At 38.2% G+C, this 16,522-nt stretch overlaps 1 protein-coding gene across 2 annotated transcripts; it reads right to left on the bottom strand.

The window, feature by feature from the left end:
• Positions 1-328: 328 nt before the first annotated feature.
• EQTN (equatorin) lies at positions 329-15,608 on the bottom strand. 2 transcript variants are annotated; one of them, XM_003911625.5, is made up of 8 exons: positions 12,422-12,610; positions 12,053-12,178; positions 10,093-10,179; positions 8,175-8,261; positions 6,773-6,817; positions 5,444-5,503; positions 1,973-2,126; positions 329-731 (listed from the first exon to the last, which is right to left on the bottom strand). In XM_003911625.5, the coding sequence occupies exons 1-8, from the start codon at positions 12,495-12,497 to the stop codon at positions 509-511; spliced, it is 858 nt and encodes a 285-aa protein (XP_003911674.1). In that variant the 5' UTR covers positions 12,498-12,610; the 3' UTR covers positions 329-508. The 2 variants fall into 2 exon arrangements, with proteins under 2 accessions (XP_003911674.1, XP_031510154.1); XM_031654294.1 differs by lacking the exon at positions 12,422-12,610 and adding an exon at positions 15,405-15,608 and having other exon boundaries at positions 442-731.
• Between the last annotated feature and the right edge of the window lie 914 nt (positions 15,609-16,522).

The following is a 16,522-nucleotide window of genomic DNA, read 5'->3' on the forward strand; positions in this document are numbered from 1 at the left end:
TGTGAGAGCAGCCCCTGATGACTTTTAAACAATTCAAGAAGGCTAGGAGTTCCTACCACTAATTTAGTTTCATCTCTTGATGGCACAACTGTTTTGTCAATAAAACATGAACAGGTGTGTTCTTTTTGCTTCACTGGTGGTGAGTGGGCGCACAGGTAGTGGTAAGTTCCCTGATGTTCTCAAAATGCCCCTGGGGAAGGTAAGTATCTAAATGTCCTTGTTTTAAAATGAACCAGCCTAGAGAAAATATCTTTCAAAGTCACTCTCCAGGAATGCTTTTACTTGATGAGTTTCTCACACCTTAAATTATTTTCTTGTGCATTTTCCATTAAATTTTATAACTGAGAGATAATTTTTATTGAGTCTGTCCTCCTTTTAAGACACCAGAATGTCTCAGCAGAGCTTCAAACTCATGACATTAACAGAAGACATAAAGTTCTCTTGATGACAAAAGAATTAAAGTTATTTATTCATCAGTATGATTTCTTCACCAGGTTCCACCTCTTACTCAGTGCATCTCATCATCTGAGCCTGTGGAAATATCCGTCATCATCTTAGATTCTGATGTTCTTGTGCCTGATCTTCTCATATCTGAAGAAGTGGTGCCCAATAATGTGCTGCTCTCTCCACTCTTGGAAAAGGATGTATCTGATACACCTTCTGATGGATGAAAGTAAGACATCGTGGCCAGCTCTGGGTTGACAGAGTATTGACTCTCACAATTTTTATAACTGAGGAAGAAAAGAACATATATCAAGAATTGTTTTTAATTGTGTACATTTGTACTTAGCTTAGACAAGCATTCAGAAATTAAAATATACGAATTTTGCCCAGTGTATTAGTTACTTAGTAACATTATATAAATGATATATAGTTTCTCCTTTTCTTTTTCTTTTCTTTCTTTCTTTTCTTTTTTTTTTTTTTTTTTTTTTGAGACACAGTCTTGCTGTCACCAGGCTGGAGTGCAGTGGCGCAATCTTGGCTCACTGCAACCTCCGCCTCCCAGGTTCACATGATTCTCCTGCCTCAGCCTTCCGAGTAGCGGGGACTACAGGCACGTGCCACCATGCCCAGCTACTTTTTGTATTTTTAGTAGAGACGGGGTTTCACCATGTTGGCCAGGATGGTCTTGATCTCTTCACCTCATGATCTGCCCGCCTCGGCCTCCCAAAGTGCTGGGATTATAGGCGGGAGCCACCGCGGCCAGCCTAGTTTTTCTTTCATTGTAATTTGATTATATTTAACACTTTGAAGCATGTTTCAAATCTCTAGAATTTATAAACCAATTTACTAAAATAGTAAAAGTTGCCTTAATGAAAGTTTAATAAGAAACATGTACAATGAAATTGAATGAAGGGGAATAAATACCTAGGATCACAGTTTTAATGAGCCAGAGAAATACACCATTCATCAAAAACACCACAATGAAAAGAATGGAATTAATGATCATTATGAACATTAAGCAATTGTCAGGATTTTTGAAGGTAATCTGTTACACTGCCTGAAAAATGTTAAATAATTCCCTTAATCAGGCTTGAGTTGAATTTAATATTTTGATAAGAAAGAGCCAATGGACAGGTCTCACAGTGTAAAGGTGATAGAGACTGGCTGTTTTTTGAAAGTCTCAAGGCTTGCTGGAATAAAAAACATTAGATGCTAAGGAGATGTGCTATTTAGAACAGAATATATTTGTTCCAGGGCTATATAAAAAAGAGCATATCTAGATTCTCTTTATCCTTTCCAATTGACTAAGGTTATTTCTATCTCTGGATGACTATTGGGACAAAGTTCAAGTAGGATACTCCCTTAAAGACAGCCCAATGCTCCATCTGAATACGGTAAATGGAATCAATTTGAATGCCATGTGGATAAATTCAGAGGTCACATATTCCTAAGAATCTACTAAAGAGAGGAGGGAGAGAATGCGATGTCATGCATTTGTTGTAAAGACTGCAGAGGTCTGTAGACTTACGTCAGATGCCTCAGTTTGTACAGTGTAGCACTACAGAATGCCAGGAGGACCACAAAGAGGAGGAGGGTCATCAACGAGATTCCTAGCATTAGTTTGATCTTCAGATCCTCCAGATCTGGCTGATTTTCTCCCTGTGTAGCATTCACATCAGACTCTGAAAAGAAAGAAAATACAGTGGAAAATAGGGTGATCAGTGTGTTTTCCTGAAGGAGTAAAGATTGCAAAGCAAATACAGAGAAGCAAGCCCTCCACCATCCAGAGTACTAACTGGCCGGCCTCCCATCCCGCAGGCAATGCAAAGGAGAAAGCTACTCTCTAACGCCAAACACTCTTAACTTTCCTCTTTAACCTTCACAGCAATCCTGAAGGAGCTGTCCTTAGCTCCGTTTTACAGTACCAGGGAAGTTTCTGTATTTGCCCATAGCACATAGTAAGTGGCAAAATCTGGTTTCAAACCCAGATTACCACATGTCAAAATGTATAGCAGACTTTATCTGATTTAATCTACCATGTCTGAAGAGATTATTTTCCAAAACGATTGACTTACACCGAAGGGACCAATCTTTCAGGAGGTAAAGGTACATGCTCTAGTGTTGGGTCATGCACTGATTTTTCTTTTAAGCTAAAAGGGTGGGGTATAGTGAATGCTTCTTCTCTGAGGCTTAAGAGATAGTTTTGCCATTTTATTACTGAAAAGACTAAATCTAGTGTACTTCACATTACAAAAATAAATAGAATCAATTCATTTAACTTTCTAAAATAAGTTAAATATAATATTATGTCTGGATCCAGAGATATCAAGAATCTTTTTTTTTTTAACTAAATCTATTAATGAAATGATAGCTTTACTGCCAAATTTTATATTTGCCTGAATATATATCTCACTTAATAAACATTTAATGATGACAATATGTCGTTATTTATCCCCTTTCCCCTAGCTAACCCCCAGCATCTGCCAACTCAAAAGTTCCAAGGGTTTTCACTATTTTCTAGGTAACGATATTTAGGTCATAAGCAATGACAAGCTTCCATGTCTATATTCTCTGATTTTTAAAAATTATAATTGTCAATGTGTGACCTTAGACCATGAAAATGTATACAGTTGTCAATGACTCTTTTAATGCTTTGAGGTCTATTATTTCAGGAATAATCAGACAAATTATGTTAAAATGGGCTGTGCTCCTGAATTGCTTTTCTGTCTCCTGAAAGGATTTTTAATAAAGATGTGTGCTCATAGTATATCTTCTTTATCTAGGTGATGGTCAGAACTAGAGAAGGGTTTGGAACTCATAATCTCTGGAAGTTACAGAAAAGCTAGTTACAAGTGTGGGCAGCTTTTCTCTCTAAGCCTCAGTTTTCTTAACTGTAAAATGAAGATAATACCAACTTCATGGAGTTGCTGTGAGGACTAACATAATAATGTGCCCACAACACCTAACATGTAGTATGTGCTCAATAAACAATAAAATCAATCAAGCTCTATTAAATAGAAGAAATGGCCAAGTATTTATAAAATGAGCCAGCATTTGTCATTCCTGTTTATAACTTTTCTAAACAAAGAAGAATCACTCAATTTTCTTTTCTTTTTTTCTTTCTTTTTTTTTTCTTTTTTCTTTTTCTGAGATGGAGTGTTGCTCTGTCGCCCAGGCTGGAGTGCAGTGGCGCAATCTTAGCTCACTGCAACCTCTGCCTCCCAGGTTCAAGCTATTCTCTTGCCTCAGCCTCCTGAGTAGCTGGAATTACAGGCAACCGCCACCATGCCTGGCTAATTTTTTTGTATTTTTAATAGAAATGGGGTTTCACCATGTTGGTCAGGCTTGTCTCGAACGCCTGACTTCAGGTGATCCGCCTGCCTCAGCCTCCCAAAGTGCTGGGATTACAGCGTCTAGTCAAATCACTCAATTTTCTTGAAGTACCACAAGGCAAATGGCCACAACTATCAATCCAGCGCACAAATGAGGTGACAGGTCTTAGATATGTCATCATCCTAGTTTTCAACCAATTATTTGTAGGAGAGAGGTTTTCTGGGGGAAATTAATGTGTTTTTTTCATGAAGTTTTCCATTCAAATCAGGAGTTTATTTTACTTCTATTAATACAATTAAGCCATTAATGAAAACCGTATCCAGCAGCAGGGGCTCACATTCATTGCTGGTGAGAATTCCAAAAATACTTTGGAAGATAGTCTGGTAGTTTCTTACAAAAATAACCACTCTCATCTTCCCACCCTGCCCTTCCAAAGTGCTAGGATTATAGGCAAACCACTGCACCTGAACATAGTCTTACTATATGATCCATAAATCATATTCATAGGTGTTTACCAAAATGAGTCGAAAACATATGTCCACACAAAACCCCGCACACAAGTGTTTACAGCAGCTTTTTTCATAATTGCCGAAAATTGGAAGCAACCAAGATGTCCTTCAGTAGATGAATGAAGTAGGGTACATTCATACAATGGAATATCAGTGATAAAAATAAATGAGCTCTCAAGCCACAAGAAAACACAGAGGAATCTTAAATGCATATTGCAAAGTGAAAGAAGCTAGTGTGTAAAGGTTACATACTGTATGACTCCAACTATATGACATTCTAGAAAAGGCAAAACTATAGAGATAGTAAAAAGATCAGTGGTTGTCAGGGGTTCGTGGGGAGAGAGGAACAAAGGGATGAATTGATGGGGGCAGAGGAGATTTTAGGGCAGTGAAACTTTTGTATGATACTGGGATGGTAGACACGTGATATTTTGCATTTGTCAAAACCCAAAGAACTGTATAATACAAAGAGTGAATCCTAATGTAAACTATGGACTTCAATTAATAATGAATCACTATTGGTTCATAAATTGTAACAAATGTACCACATCATGCAAGACGTAGGGGAAACTGAGGAGGGTTGAATATGGAAATTCTGTACTTTCTGCCAAATTTTTCTTTAAACCCAAAACTGCTCTAAAAATAAAGTCTGTTTTTAAAAAAGACTGCATTCTACATATTATTCACTCACCTCCTCCATTTGGTTTCAGGGATAAATGTTACAAAACAGGAAGGTGGTAATGGTCATCTGCAAAGTATAACTAAAAAAGAATGCTTAGGAACTATAACTCTCCTAAACAGTAAATGTCCTCTCTGAGATGTTAGTCACCATGATACCGCCTTTCATACACCAAAAACAGTATCATCATAAAGACACTAAGATGTGTAAGAGTATTTATGTGTCAATATATTAATTGAAGTACTTTGGTTTGTTTGTTGAGACAGGGTCTCACTCTGTCACCCAGGCTGGAGTACAATGGCATGCCACCATGTCCGGCTAATTTTTGCATTTTTTGTAGAGAAAAGGTTTTTGTCATGTTGCCCAGGCTGGTCTCCAACTCCTGGACTCAAGCGATCCACCTGCCTCAGCCTCCCAAAGTGCTGGGATTATAGGCATTAGCCACTGCACCCAGTCAATTGAAATATTTTGTTCTTACCTGGAATTGGGTGAAATAATTGATCTTTATCATCCATGACCACTGTTGTTCCATTTATAGCTGTTAAAACAATAAATTGGTGTTATGGTAAACAACATTCACTTACTAAAATTATTGATGGTGTATGTATGTGTGTATAATATGTACAGTGTGCTCTCATTATTCATGGCAGTTATGTTCTATAAAGTCCTATAAACACTGATTAGCAAATACTGAACTGTTCCTCCCAGGGTAAATACAGGGTTAGATTCCTGCAAGTCTGGTCACAGCATTTTCATCAACTGATCAATAAATAACCTTGTTTTATGTGTGTTTCTGTTTAAAGATACTTCACTTAATATATATTGTTGATTCATTAACACTGAACTCATAGAAAACAGCACTATAACACTTGCCTGAACGAAGCTTCTCTAACACATATTAGCTCCATAAGGAACATCACAGCCTTCTTGCACTTAGGAACACTAACCAGCAATTTAACACTACATTTGGGGGCCATTTTAAATAGCAAAATCATCAAAAAAAAGCACAAAAAATGCAAAAAATGTGGCACTAAGTCGGGTGCAAAAATGACACTTATTTACAGAACGAGAGCTGAATAAAGAAGGCAGAATATTGCCTTGTTCTATTTCAGCTGGGAATGTGTGTGTCAGACAATTAAAAATTTTCAAAGCTCTGCCAATGTCCATAAATGACTGTGAAGGTGTTGCAACTACTGATTTTGGGGTGACAAAGAAATATTAATGAGTAGGTGATACAGAATGCAAACACAGAATATGGAAAAATGATCAACTGAATATGGTATATATTTCACATATACAATGCATATATTTCTGTGTGATACATGCATTACCTTTATACATGTGTACATCCATATATGCACATGCATTTATACACACATGCATAGAAATACTATGTACATCATGCTATACATGCATGCTTATATATTTATGATACACACTTTTATGTATGCATATATTTTGATATATACTTTGCATTTATACATGCATCTCTGTGTGCTTTTGCATGCACTGCTCCAAACACAAAGATGAATGATATTGAGCAAGAATCTTACTGAAAAATTTTAATCATAAATAAATTGAATAACTAACATTTGTAAGAGAATAAAACTTTTGTAAAGAGTGGGCAATCAGAAAATGTGTGACACTTTATCACCTTTCTAGGTTTGTTTTGAATTTTGCTATTATGAGGGACAACAAAATGTTGACTTATCAACTCAGTATTAGAGGTATTTAGACTGATCTTAGCTCTAAGTAAGATTTTAGAAAACCAAAACATTCCCCGAGCTACCTAGCTGTATGACTTTACCTTTAGCTAACATTGTCCAAAATGCAGGCAGGTTTGGGGTTGATCCTGTTAAAACAAAACAGAACACAACAACAACAACAAAAAAAAACACAACAGGATAACAAAATAATTTAGTTTGAGTAACAGTCATTTGTTTGTTAGTCATTTAGCAGTTAAACTTTGAGCTCCTACAGTGTGTCAGACCCTGGGGTTGGCACTAACTTATACACAAGTAAACAAGTCTCAGACATTACAGTCAAGGAACCCACCTTAATTTTGGATGCAGACAAGAATCATTGCTGTTTATGTAGCAGGATAATGAAGGCTTTAGTAGAAATGCACAGGTGGTATGCACAGGGCTTAATTCAACTTGTTAAGGCCAGAAACCCTTCAAAAGGGAGATGATGTTCCCATATAAGCTTAGAGAACTAGCAATTGTTCACCAGGCAAACAAGGTGAGAGCGAGCTCATTCCAGCCGTGAGCAAACGCGCACTCATAAGCAGGCTCAGTAAGCTCTGGGAGCTTCAGGTAAGTCTGGAGTGAAGGGTGTGGATGGGGAATGTAACCAGAGTTGAGAGTGGAACATTTTCACAGTGGTCAGATTGTTTTGGAATTGAATGCTTGGTTAAGGAGTTAAAACTTGACCCCAGACTTAGTAGTAAGTTCCTAGGGACGTTTAAGAAGGGGAATGCCAGGATGATCAGGTTTTCATTTTTAAACATATCAAAAAAGATTTTTTTCAGTAGTGTTAAAAATGCAAACTCAGAATAATTACATTAGAAACATACTTGGATTGCATGAACTAGAGAAAATAGGGTTTCATGTAACGACACAAAGGTATCCATTCTCTTCAATTAGACCACTCATTCAAGACCTTAGAGGAGAGCCATCCTGGGTTGTTATGGCTCCACAAATATTTTATAAGGAACAGTACTCTTGAGAGGGAAGTAAAATGGTCATTTTGATTTTGCAGCCTCCCACTCCCAACCCCCAACCTCAAATAATCTTAGGAAACACTAACAATTGATCCTAACCAGAGATAAGTTTATTCCTCAAGCAGGCAGAATATTTTTCATTATTAGCAAAATGAATTATATTTCAAATACATTCGATATATACTTATATTTATAAATATATGCTAATTTGTGAATACGTATTTAATATAGACACAAATGTGACACAATTTTATTAAAATAAAATTCTATTTCTACAAACGCTCATTTCCCATCCCTTGTCAGGTATACCTGAAGACTGACTCTTAGACATTCACCATTTAAAAGATTTTAGTGACTTTAAAAGGTAGCAGTGTAAATTCTTTAAGCATGCTATGACTTTATGTAATGCTCAGAGTAGTGAAACTTAAATTTTTAAGTCACATAATGATATGCTCCAGGTATGAATACAGTGTAGTAATTTAAATACTTGGAATATTTTTATGAGAGGGTTCGTTAGTAGTTGTTTCTTCTTCACTGGCAGATTTTTCATATGTAGTTGCATTGACAATTTTATCTAGGAAAAGGGAAAAAGAATGATTGGCATGTAAAAATACTGACTAAACATCTGAGATTAGATATTTTTTAAGCTAAAAATGGAACAAAGAAAAGGAGAGAGAAGAACAAAGAAAAAGGAAGAGAAAGACATTAACATTTTCCTGAAATAAATTAAAGGAGAAAGAAGAAGGTATTGAAGAATAAAGTTTTTGTGATCATGGGGTGCCTGAGGTGGGATTAACACGACTATAATTTGTGAAAGAGAGGAAAAGGAACATGTGGCCACAGGCTTTCTTTAGAGGTAAAGAAGATCTCTTGGAGAAGATAATTGGCTCCAGATGGTTCCCTGCACAGGCCGCGAAATGATCTTCTTTGTCCAGAGCAGCATGGCTGCTGTTCAGTGTAACGATGCAAGAAAGGGAGGCTGAATATTAAGTGTGCTTGTAAATTGGAAACAGACATTTGGATATAAAGATTTCGGACTACAAATCAAGGGTTTTCAGGTCTAATTTAGTATATATCTCAGTCTGTAATAGGTCCCTCTGGAGGTATGTCACTAAGGGAGTGTTTGGTAACAACTGTGACTGGAGGACCCTTTCTTCAAGTCGATGGCCATTTCAGTTAACTGTTTAATACAGGAGTCAATAAAGTTCCATACGGAGTGCAGGGCACCCATTATAGGAGGACTTCTACAGAGGGGCAGAAAAAATTCACACTGAGCCAGCCCACAAACCCATCACAGGTGTCTTGCTGACAAGGAAGGTTGGGAGAGGGAATCAGTTACTGGAGTTGATAGTGATTCAAGCAGCACTCGAAAAACTAGTAAGTCATCCTTAAATTCTGCTTTGCAACCCTTATCGTCTGGAGAAAAGCATCTAGATTGCCTCAGTTTACCCCCCTTGCCTTCAGAGTTTTAGGGACTATACTTAAGCAAGCAACCCTTAGTCAAAGGTATCCTCAGATCTCCATCTTCCTGAGGGCTTGCTCCCCTAGAACATCCCCACCATGCCAGCAGGTCTCCTTCTATCACAGCCCCATTTAAAATGGCAGGAATGTCTTATTCCCATCCCACTTTCCCTGACAATCCTCTGGGAGCCTGAATTGTGGAAATAAAAGTGAGGGTTTTGCAGTCTCTTCCTTGGGTCCTGCGGTCTGTACTCAGTAACTCATATCCTAAGGGAATTTGAGGTACCTGGTCCACTTAAGAGCTGCCTCTCCATGTCTTGTCCCAGACAACTCAAGATATTGTTTGTTGTGCATAAGCAAGATTCCCATGAGTGATTTACTGAGTTAATATACACCCTTGAAATGTCACTGTCTCATTTAAATCCCAGGGTTTGAAATTGCTCAAAATATTTCATTATTATCAAGTAGCTTTGTTAATAATTAGGCATTCCTGAGTTTCACATTTCTCAATATTGACATTGCCGTAGCTAGAAACATTCTCTCTTCCCCATTTAAAGCTGAAGATAAAACCCAGAAAGGCATAAAAATGTGGGTTTAAGAAAGATGTAAATTTTCCTAGAATCCTAAATTTAGTTATTATTTAATTTTTCTTTCCACATAAACCAAATGCATGAGGTTTAGAAATGCAAGAACCTCCCCGGATTCTGAAATGATCAGTGTAATGGAGGTGGAGCCTCAAGCGTATTTGTGTGGGAGGAAGTGTGAGAAAAGCAGAGAGGATGGCCAAGAGCTAAGCTGGATCCTAGTCATAGAATCAACTTTAGAGGGAAAATGTCAGTCTTATTTAGGAATGAAGACTTTTTTTTCTCCCCAGCAGTCTCTATTGCTTTTTTGAAATCTCTTTAATGGCTTTTACATGTGCAATGGTGCCTTTCACTACTTACAGTTTTTTAGAGAAAAATTCAGGTCAGTTGTGGCTCTCACAGTTATTTCAGACTCAGTGCCATTTGGATTTTGTGTTGTTAACACATCTAAAAACAAAAGCAAAAGTCTTTAGCAACTAGCTAAGTCACTTTTTTCCCTTACCTTTTTCTTCCTCTGAGTTGTTTTTCTTAAAACACATGCACTAATAAAAAAATAAAAAAATTACAGTCTTCTTTTTCATCTATAAAATAAGAAAGTGGGGCAAGGGTCAAATCTAAAACTAATTGAAAAAAGTCAAACTAGTATCTTTATATCAAATGACCCCTTCTAAGAAGCAATTATTGGCGAAATTCGTCGGAAAAAAAAATGTAAGCACATAACAGGTGCTGAAGTAGATTTGTAGATGTGCAATGTTATCAATGTTAGTATTGACGTTATCAAAAAACCAAGTAAGAAGCATTTACGTGCCCTTGAACCTTCTGTTAGACTATGGAATGAACACTTCAGCTTAAAAGCGTATTGTTTGATAACAATTAAGCTCCCTCACATATACTCAAATCTACACATACACATAAAGAATGCTGCTCTTAAGACTCATCAGTGGAGTTGGATGCAATTCAAAACTGATGTACATATTCCCCCAACCAAAGGATCAAAGTGAATTGGATCAAGACAACAGACTGAACATGCACATGTGTCTCCTTTCTCCAAAATTTCATAAGGTGACACAAAATTCTATACACACACGAATGTATGTGCGTGTATTTAATATGTACATATGTATTCATTTCTCTCTTTGTGAGAACAGAGAAATTCACCCAAGTGTGTATATGAGAAGAATGTACATGGGAAAAACTGCACATAGACTAAATGTTCTCTAACAAGATAACAGATAAATTATGGACAACACACATAAAAATGGTGCCACTAATATTTCATCATTTTTGAGCAATTCCTGAGACAGAGCTATGGAAAAATAAAAAGAAGTCACAACCCAACACTCATGCCATGAGTTACGAAAGTATAAAAGTTGAAACACTGGTATTTTTCTAGGAACAGACAGTTTAAAAAAACAAGTATAACAATTGGCCTAATTTCATGTTAGAGTTTTGATTATATTAAATGTTTCACATTAGTAGGGAATTGGTGTTAGACACTTGGCTATCACCCTTGAAAAATATAATGCTTTATCCCTACTTTATGCCATACACAAAAATAATTGGATTTAAAGCTCAAGTTAAAAACATAAAACTATTTTTAAAAATCAAGAAAACAATATTTTGGACTGGATAAGACCTGTTAAGGCAAGACGCAAAATGCAGAGATTAAAAAGAAATTAATAAACAGAATTGATATTATAAAACTTGAAATCTTCTCAGTAATTAAAGATACTTAAACAGGCTTGGCCAGGTGTAGTGGCTCGCACCTATAATCCTAGCACTTTGGGAGGGTGAGGCAGGTGGATCGCTTGAACCCAGGAGTTTGAGACCAGCCTGGGCAATATGATGAAACACCGTTTCTACATAAAAATACAAAACTTAGTCTGGTGTGATGGCAGGTGCCTGTAGTCCCAGCTACTCGGGAGGACTGCTTGAACCCTGGGAGGTCAAGGCTGCAGAGAGCCATGGTCGTGCCACTGCACTCCAGCCTGGGTGACAGAGCAAGACCTTGTTTCAAAAAATGAGTAAGATGCAATAAAATAAAATAAGGCTTACAGATAAGCAACATCCTGGCAGAAAATATTTATTATTTTTACCATAAAAAGGATTAATATATTCTACATAAAAAGAGCCCTTGAAAAGAAATGAAAATTCAACGTAATGGAAAAATGGGCAAGGGTATGAACAGGCAAGTTACAGAAGTAGAAATAAAATACCTAACAAATGCAGGGGGAAGTGATGGAATTTTAAAAAGGCGACTTAAGTCAAACCAGAATAATCAACTTTTGCATATACATTTCTATTCACTTTAAAGACTTACATTGCTTTATATCTTTATAATAATTGCCATTTTTCTCATTAGCAGGAGCATAATTGTGAGGATGATCTTCATGCTTTTCTTCCTGTTTATTAACATCTTCATTTAAAGGCATCACATTAGGCAATGCTAAAAAAAAAAGTATTACACACCATAGATCACAAATATGTTGATTTCTTTTACTGCTTTCTTTTTCTAACTGCATTTTTTTCACAAAGGATTAGAGGCAGAGATTTAAAATCTAAAGCATACCATATCTCCAACAATAAAGTTTATATCATCCTGTAGAAAATTGCCACGTACCAATTTTTCATAATTATGAGTCATCCTTCTTACCTACTATTTTTATAAAAGTTTTAAATACTCTCTCACCTTCAATAGTAGGCTTCAAAGTGCCACCTTTCAAGGAAAAAACTCCAGGTATAAAAATAAACAATATGAAATTCATTGGGAAATTGAAGTGATTTATCCAGTAACCTAGTGCGTCTTTCCAGAGCCTCCTTTCTGTGGCCCAGCAGGTCCTGTGTCTAACTAGGACATTATGACGTCACTGTCAGAGGGGCATCAGAATGCTGGTGGGGGTGGGGTTCCCAACAGCTTTGTGACTCAGTCTGAAGACTGCTTTATCTCAGGTACTATAATGGTTTTTAGTTTTTTAAAAATAAACCATTATAAGATTTTCTTTGAAAGTTAATAAATGTGTTTTCATAAAAGAATGTTAATTACTCAGTTCTGGATTTTAAAGAACCATTTGTAGAGCACTCGATTCTGTGGCTAATCAGGGCGCCACTTGTAACGCGCGCACGGACCTAGGGGACTGAACACAGTGGGGCAAATGCAGGAATAAAAGACAAAGACAAAAGAGTATATTTGGAAGCACCCTGCCTCTAGTGGACAAGGGCCCTGAGCTTTACACAGCCCTCTGTATTTATTAGGCAAAAGAGATAGTGAGAAGGAGGGTGGAAGAAGGGGTCAGCTGCTCGGTCCAGAGTAGGCTTGTAAGACTGCATTCTCTAGATGTCGCAGTAGATAACCTCCGGCCAGAGAGTAATTGCCTCCAGCAAACCTTCTGTGGGCAGGAGCAGTCGTGAGTTTGCCCATATCCTGCATTCGTAAAAACAGTTTGCTGTTTGATCATATAGTCTCCAGTGGAATTCTGAGTTGGTCATGTCCCACGGGCCTTTGGCTCCCTGCAACCATTAATATTGTTAATAATAAAATGAGAACAGATCTATTTCTCAAAGCATTGCAATATGATGTGTTTTATTGGATAAATGCAACAAAAATATCTTTTAAAAACTAGTCAGAGGCTGGACGCAGTGGCTCACACCTGTAATCCCAGCACTTTGGGAGCCTTAGGTGGGCAGATCATTTGAGGTCAGGAGTTCAAGACCACCCTGGGCAACATGGTGAAACCTCATCTCTACTAAAAATACAAAAGTTAGCCAGGCATGGTGGCCCACGCACTTGAACATGGGAGGCAGAGGTTGCAGCGAGCCGAGATTGCACCACTGCACTCCAGCCTGGGTGAAGAAGTGAGTCTCTGTCTCCAACAAAACAAAACAAAACAAAACAGAAAGCAAAACAAACAAAAACAACAACTAGTTGGAAAAACCAAGTTCTGATGCCAAATGCCCGACAAGTCTACAAGTTCCGGGTAATGGATTATCTTAACTATAATTCTTTAGAAAAGTTCTCCAAAACTATCATTTTTAGATTTTAAGACCTATATTATATAAATAATAAGTTTCACAGCCAGTACTATTTAAGACTTATTTATTGGGTTGAACTTGTTTACTTTATATATTTATATATATAATTTTTCCTCATGTCTAAAAGAATTAGATGTGGTGAGGTTTTCATATACCCATATTTTTTTCAAGAGGCAGAGTAGGTCATATAAGTAGTATAGGGAATGAAGTTGAAGACATACACATACTAAGAAACAAGACAATTTTTTTTTTTGAGACAAAGTCTCACTCTGTCACCCAGGCTGGGGTGCAGTGGTATAATGTCAACTCACTGCAACCTCCGCTTCCAGGGTTGAAGCAATTCTTGTGCCTCAGCTTCCCGAGTAGCTAGGATTACAGGCGTCCACCAACATGCCCAGCTAATTTTTGTATTTTTAATAGAGATGGGGTTTTACCATGTTGGCCACGGTAGTCTCAAACTCTTGACCTCAGGTGATCTGCCTGCCTCAGCCTCCCAAAGTGCTGGGATCACAGGCGTGAGCCACTGCATCCATAAATAACACAATTTTATAAAATGGCCTAAAACATATTTTCAAAGAATGCTAAGAATGTTAATTGATTGAGTCATCCCAGTCTTCAAGATAATTCATTAAATGGAGATAAATTCCACAAGGTATAAATTAGTTGTCACAGTCCATTAATATAAACCGAAAAACTGTGCCTCAAAAATTAATTTGAGTATTATTTTCCTTAAATCTGAGTAGTAAGTTTACGTAGTACATAAAATACAGTAAGTGATTAGCTACATCATTCAGAAGAATTGCCCTGCTGAGCCCTGCCTGAATTCATGACCCACAAAAGCATGAGATATGTTAAAGTGGGTGTTGCTTTAAGTCACCAAGTTCCAGCATACTTTGCTATGCAGCAATAAATAGCTAGAACACTTTGGAAACTTACATTCAAACAAATCACCTTCTGGCACATCCTTCCATCCTGGCAGCTCTCTACTCTGGATACACCTGACATCCTTGTTCTTCAATCCCTTAGAAATCTCACATTCCCTGACTTCTTCACTCACTCTCCATCCAGCAGCCCCCATCTCTCTTTACTTTTTTTAATATCCAACTCAGATTCGATGAGTATTATTCTAATTAAGAACTCATTATGGCCGGGCGCAGTGGCTCACACCTGTAATCCCAGCACCTTGGGAGGCCAAGGCGGGCAGATCACGAGGTCAGGAGATCGAGACCATCCTGGCTAACACAGTGAAACTTCGTCTCTACTAAAAATACAAAAAAAAAAAAAAATTAGCTGGGCATAGTGGTGGGCACCTGTAGTCCCAGCTACTTGGGAGGCTGAGGCAGGAGAATGGCATGAGCCCGGAAGGTGGAGCTTTCAGTGAGCCGAGATGGCGCCACTGCACTCCAACGTGGGCAACAGAGCGAGACCCCGTCTCAAAAAAAAAAAAAAAAAAAAAGCAAAAAACCAAAAAAACTCATTATGTAGTTCTAGGGACGGAGCAGCTAATTGTTCCTCTAGAGATATTTAGACAGAAACACAGACTATGGCTTGCACACAAACAATCTCTATTGCTGCCTGTCTTCCTCCTGAGACCACCCAATTGGAGAGAAAAGGAAGGATCCTGAGCCAAAGAAGAGACTTACTGGTTCCGGTTTATCTGTATTCTAAGCAGGTGTGGAGAAGTCTCATTGCCTGAAGAAAAGAGAGTCATTTCTCCTCTACTGGGGGAGCTGCAGGAGTTACCAAGTCACCTCGGGGGCAGCGGCAATGGCACAGGCTGGGCGTGTGTCTCTCCCTGCCCTCCCTCTTACGGGGCTGGCTGACTCATTGCCGGGTCAGGCGACAGGGGCTGGGATGCAGGATCACACTGAGAATGACCAGGCATTTAAGGGTTGGACTGCACAAGCAAATCAAGTGCTTCCAGGCACTCAGAATGCCCCAGGGAGAAAACAACAGCAACAACAACAAACAACAAAAATAGTTCCCTGTTCCTTAAACAGCAAATACCTATTTCAAACAACTGTATTACAACCAAATAGCGTCAGCCAGTGTTCTCTCTAAGACACAGAAGCTTTAGGGGAACCTAAAGGACTTTTATTTTAGTTTTACTTTTTCTACTCTTTAGATGTTAAAATGTTTTCTTCTATGGGATAAGGGTGGTAATAGACATTTGCATCTATAAATCACTCTTCGTTAATTTTAAACTTTCTAGCCCACAGAATTAAAAAATCTAGAAGCCCATGAAAGGAAGGACTGTTGGTCATTTTCTTTTTTCTTTTCTTTTTTTGAAACAGAGACTCACTCTGTCACCCAAGCTAAAGTGCAGTGGCGTGATCTTGGCTCACTGCAACCTCTGCCTCCCCGGTTCAAGCAATTTTCCTGCCTTAGCCTCCCCAGTAGCTGGGATTACAGACGCCCACCACCATGCACGGCTAATTTTTGTATTTTTACAATGGTGTTTCACCACGTTAGCCAGCTGAACTCGAATTCCTAACCTGAGCTGATCCGCCTGCCTCAGCCTCCCGAAGTGCTGGGGTAACAGGAGTGAATCACCATGCCTGGCCCTGTTGGTCATTTTCCATAACCTATGGAAAGCCTGACTTGGGTCTCTCTGGAGGGAGAAGTTTAGGTTATTCAGGTGGGGATGGGCTGCCATTGAAGGATTCCAAGGAAGCACGGGGAAGGAAAAGTGTCATCACCAGGTCTTGGATTTAGAAAGAGCAGTCTGGTTTCAGTTTGTGAAAACTAGAAGGTGAGAGAA

Source organism: Papio anubis, chromosome 13, assembly GCF_008728515.1.
Source record: "Papio anubis isolate 15944 chromosome 13, Panubis1.0, whole genome shotgun sequence".
In the NCBI taxonomy this organism is placed as follows: domain Eukaryota; kingdom Metazoa; phylum Chordata; class Mammalia; order Primates; family Cercopithecidae; genus Papio; species Papio anubis.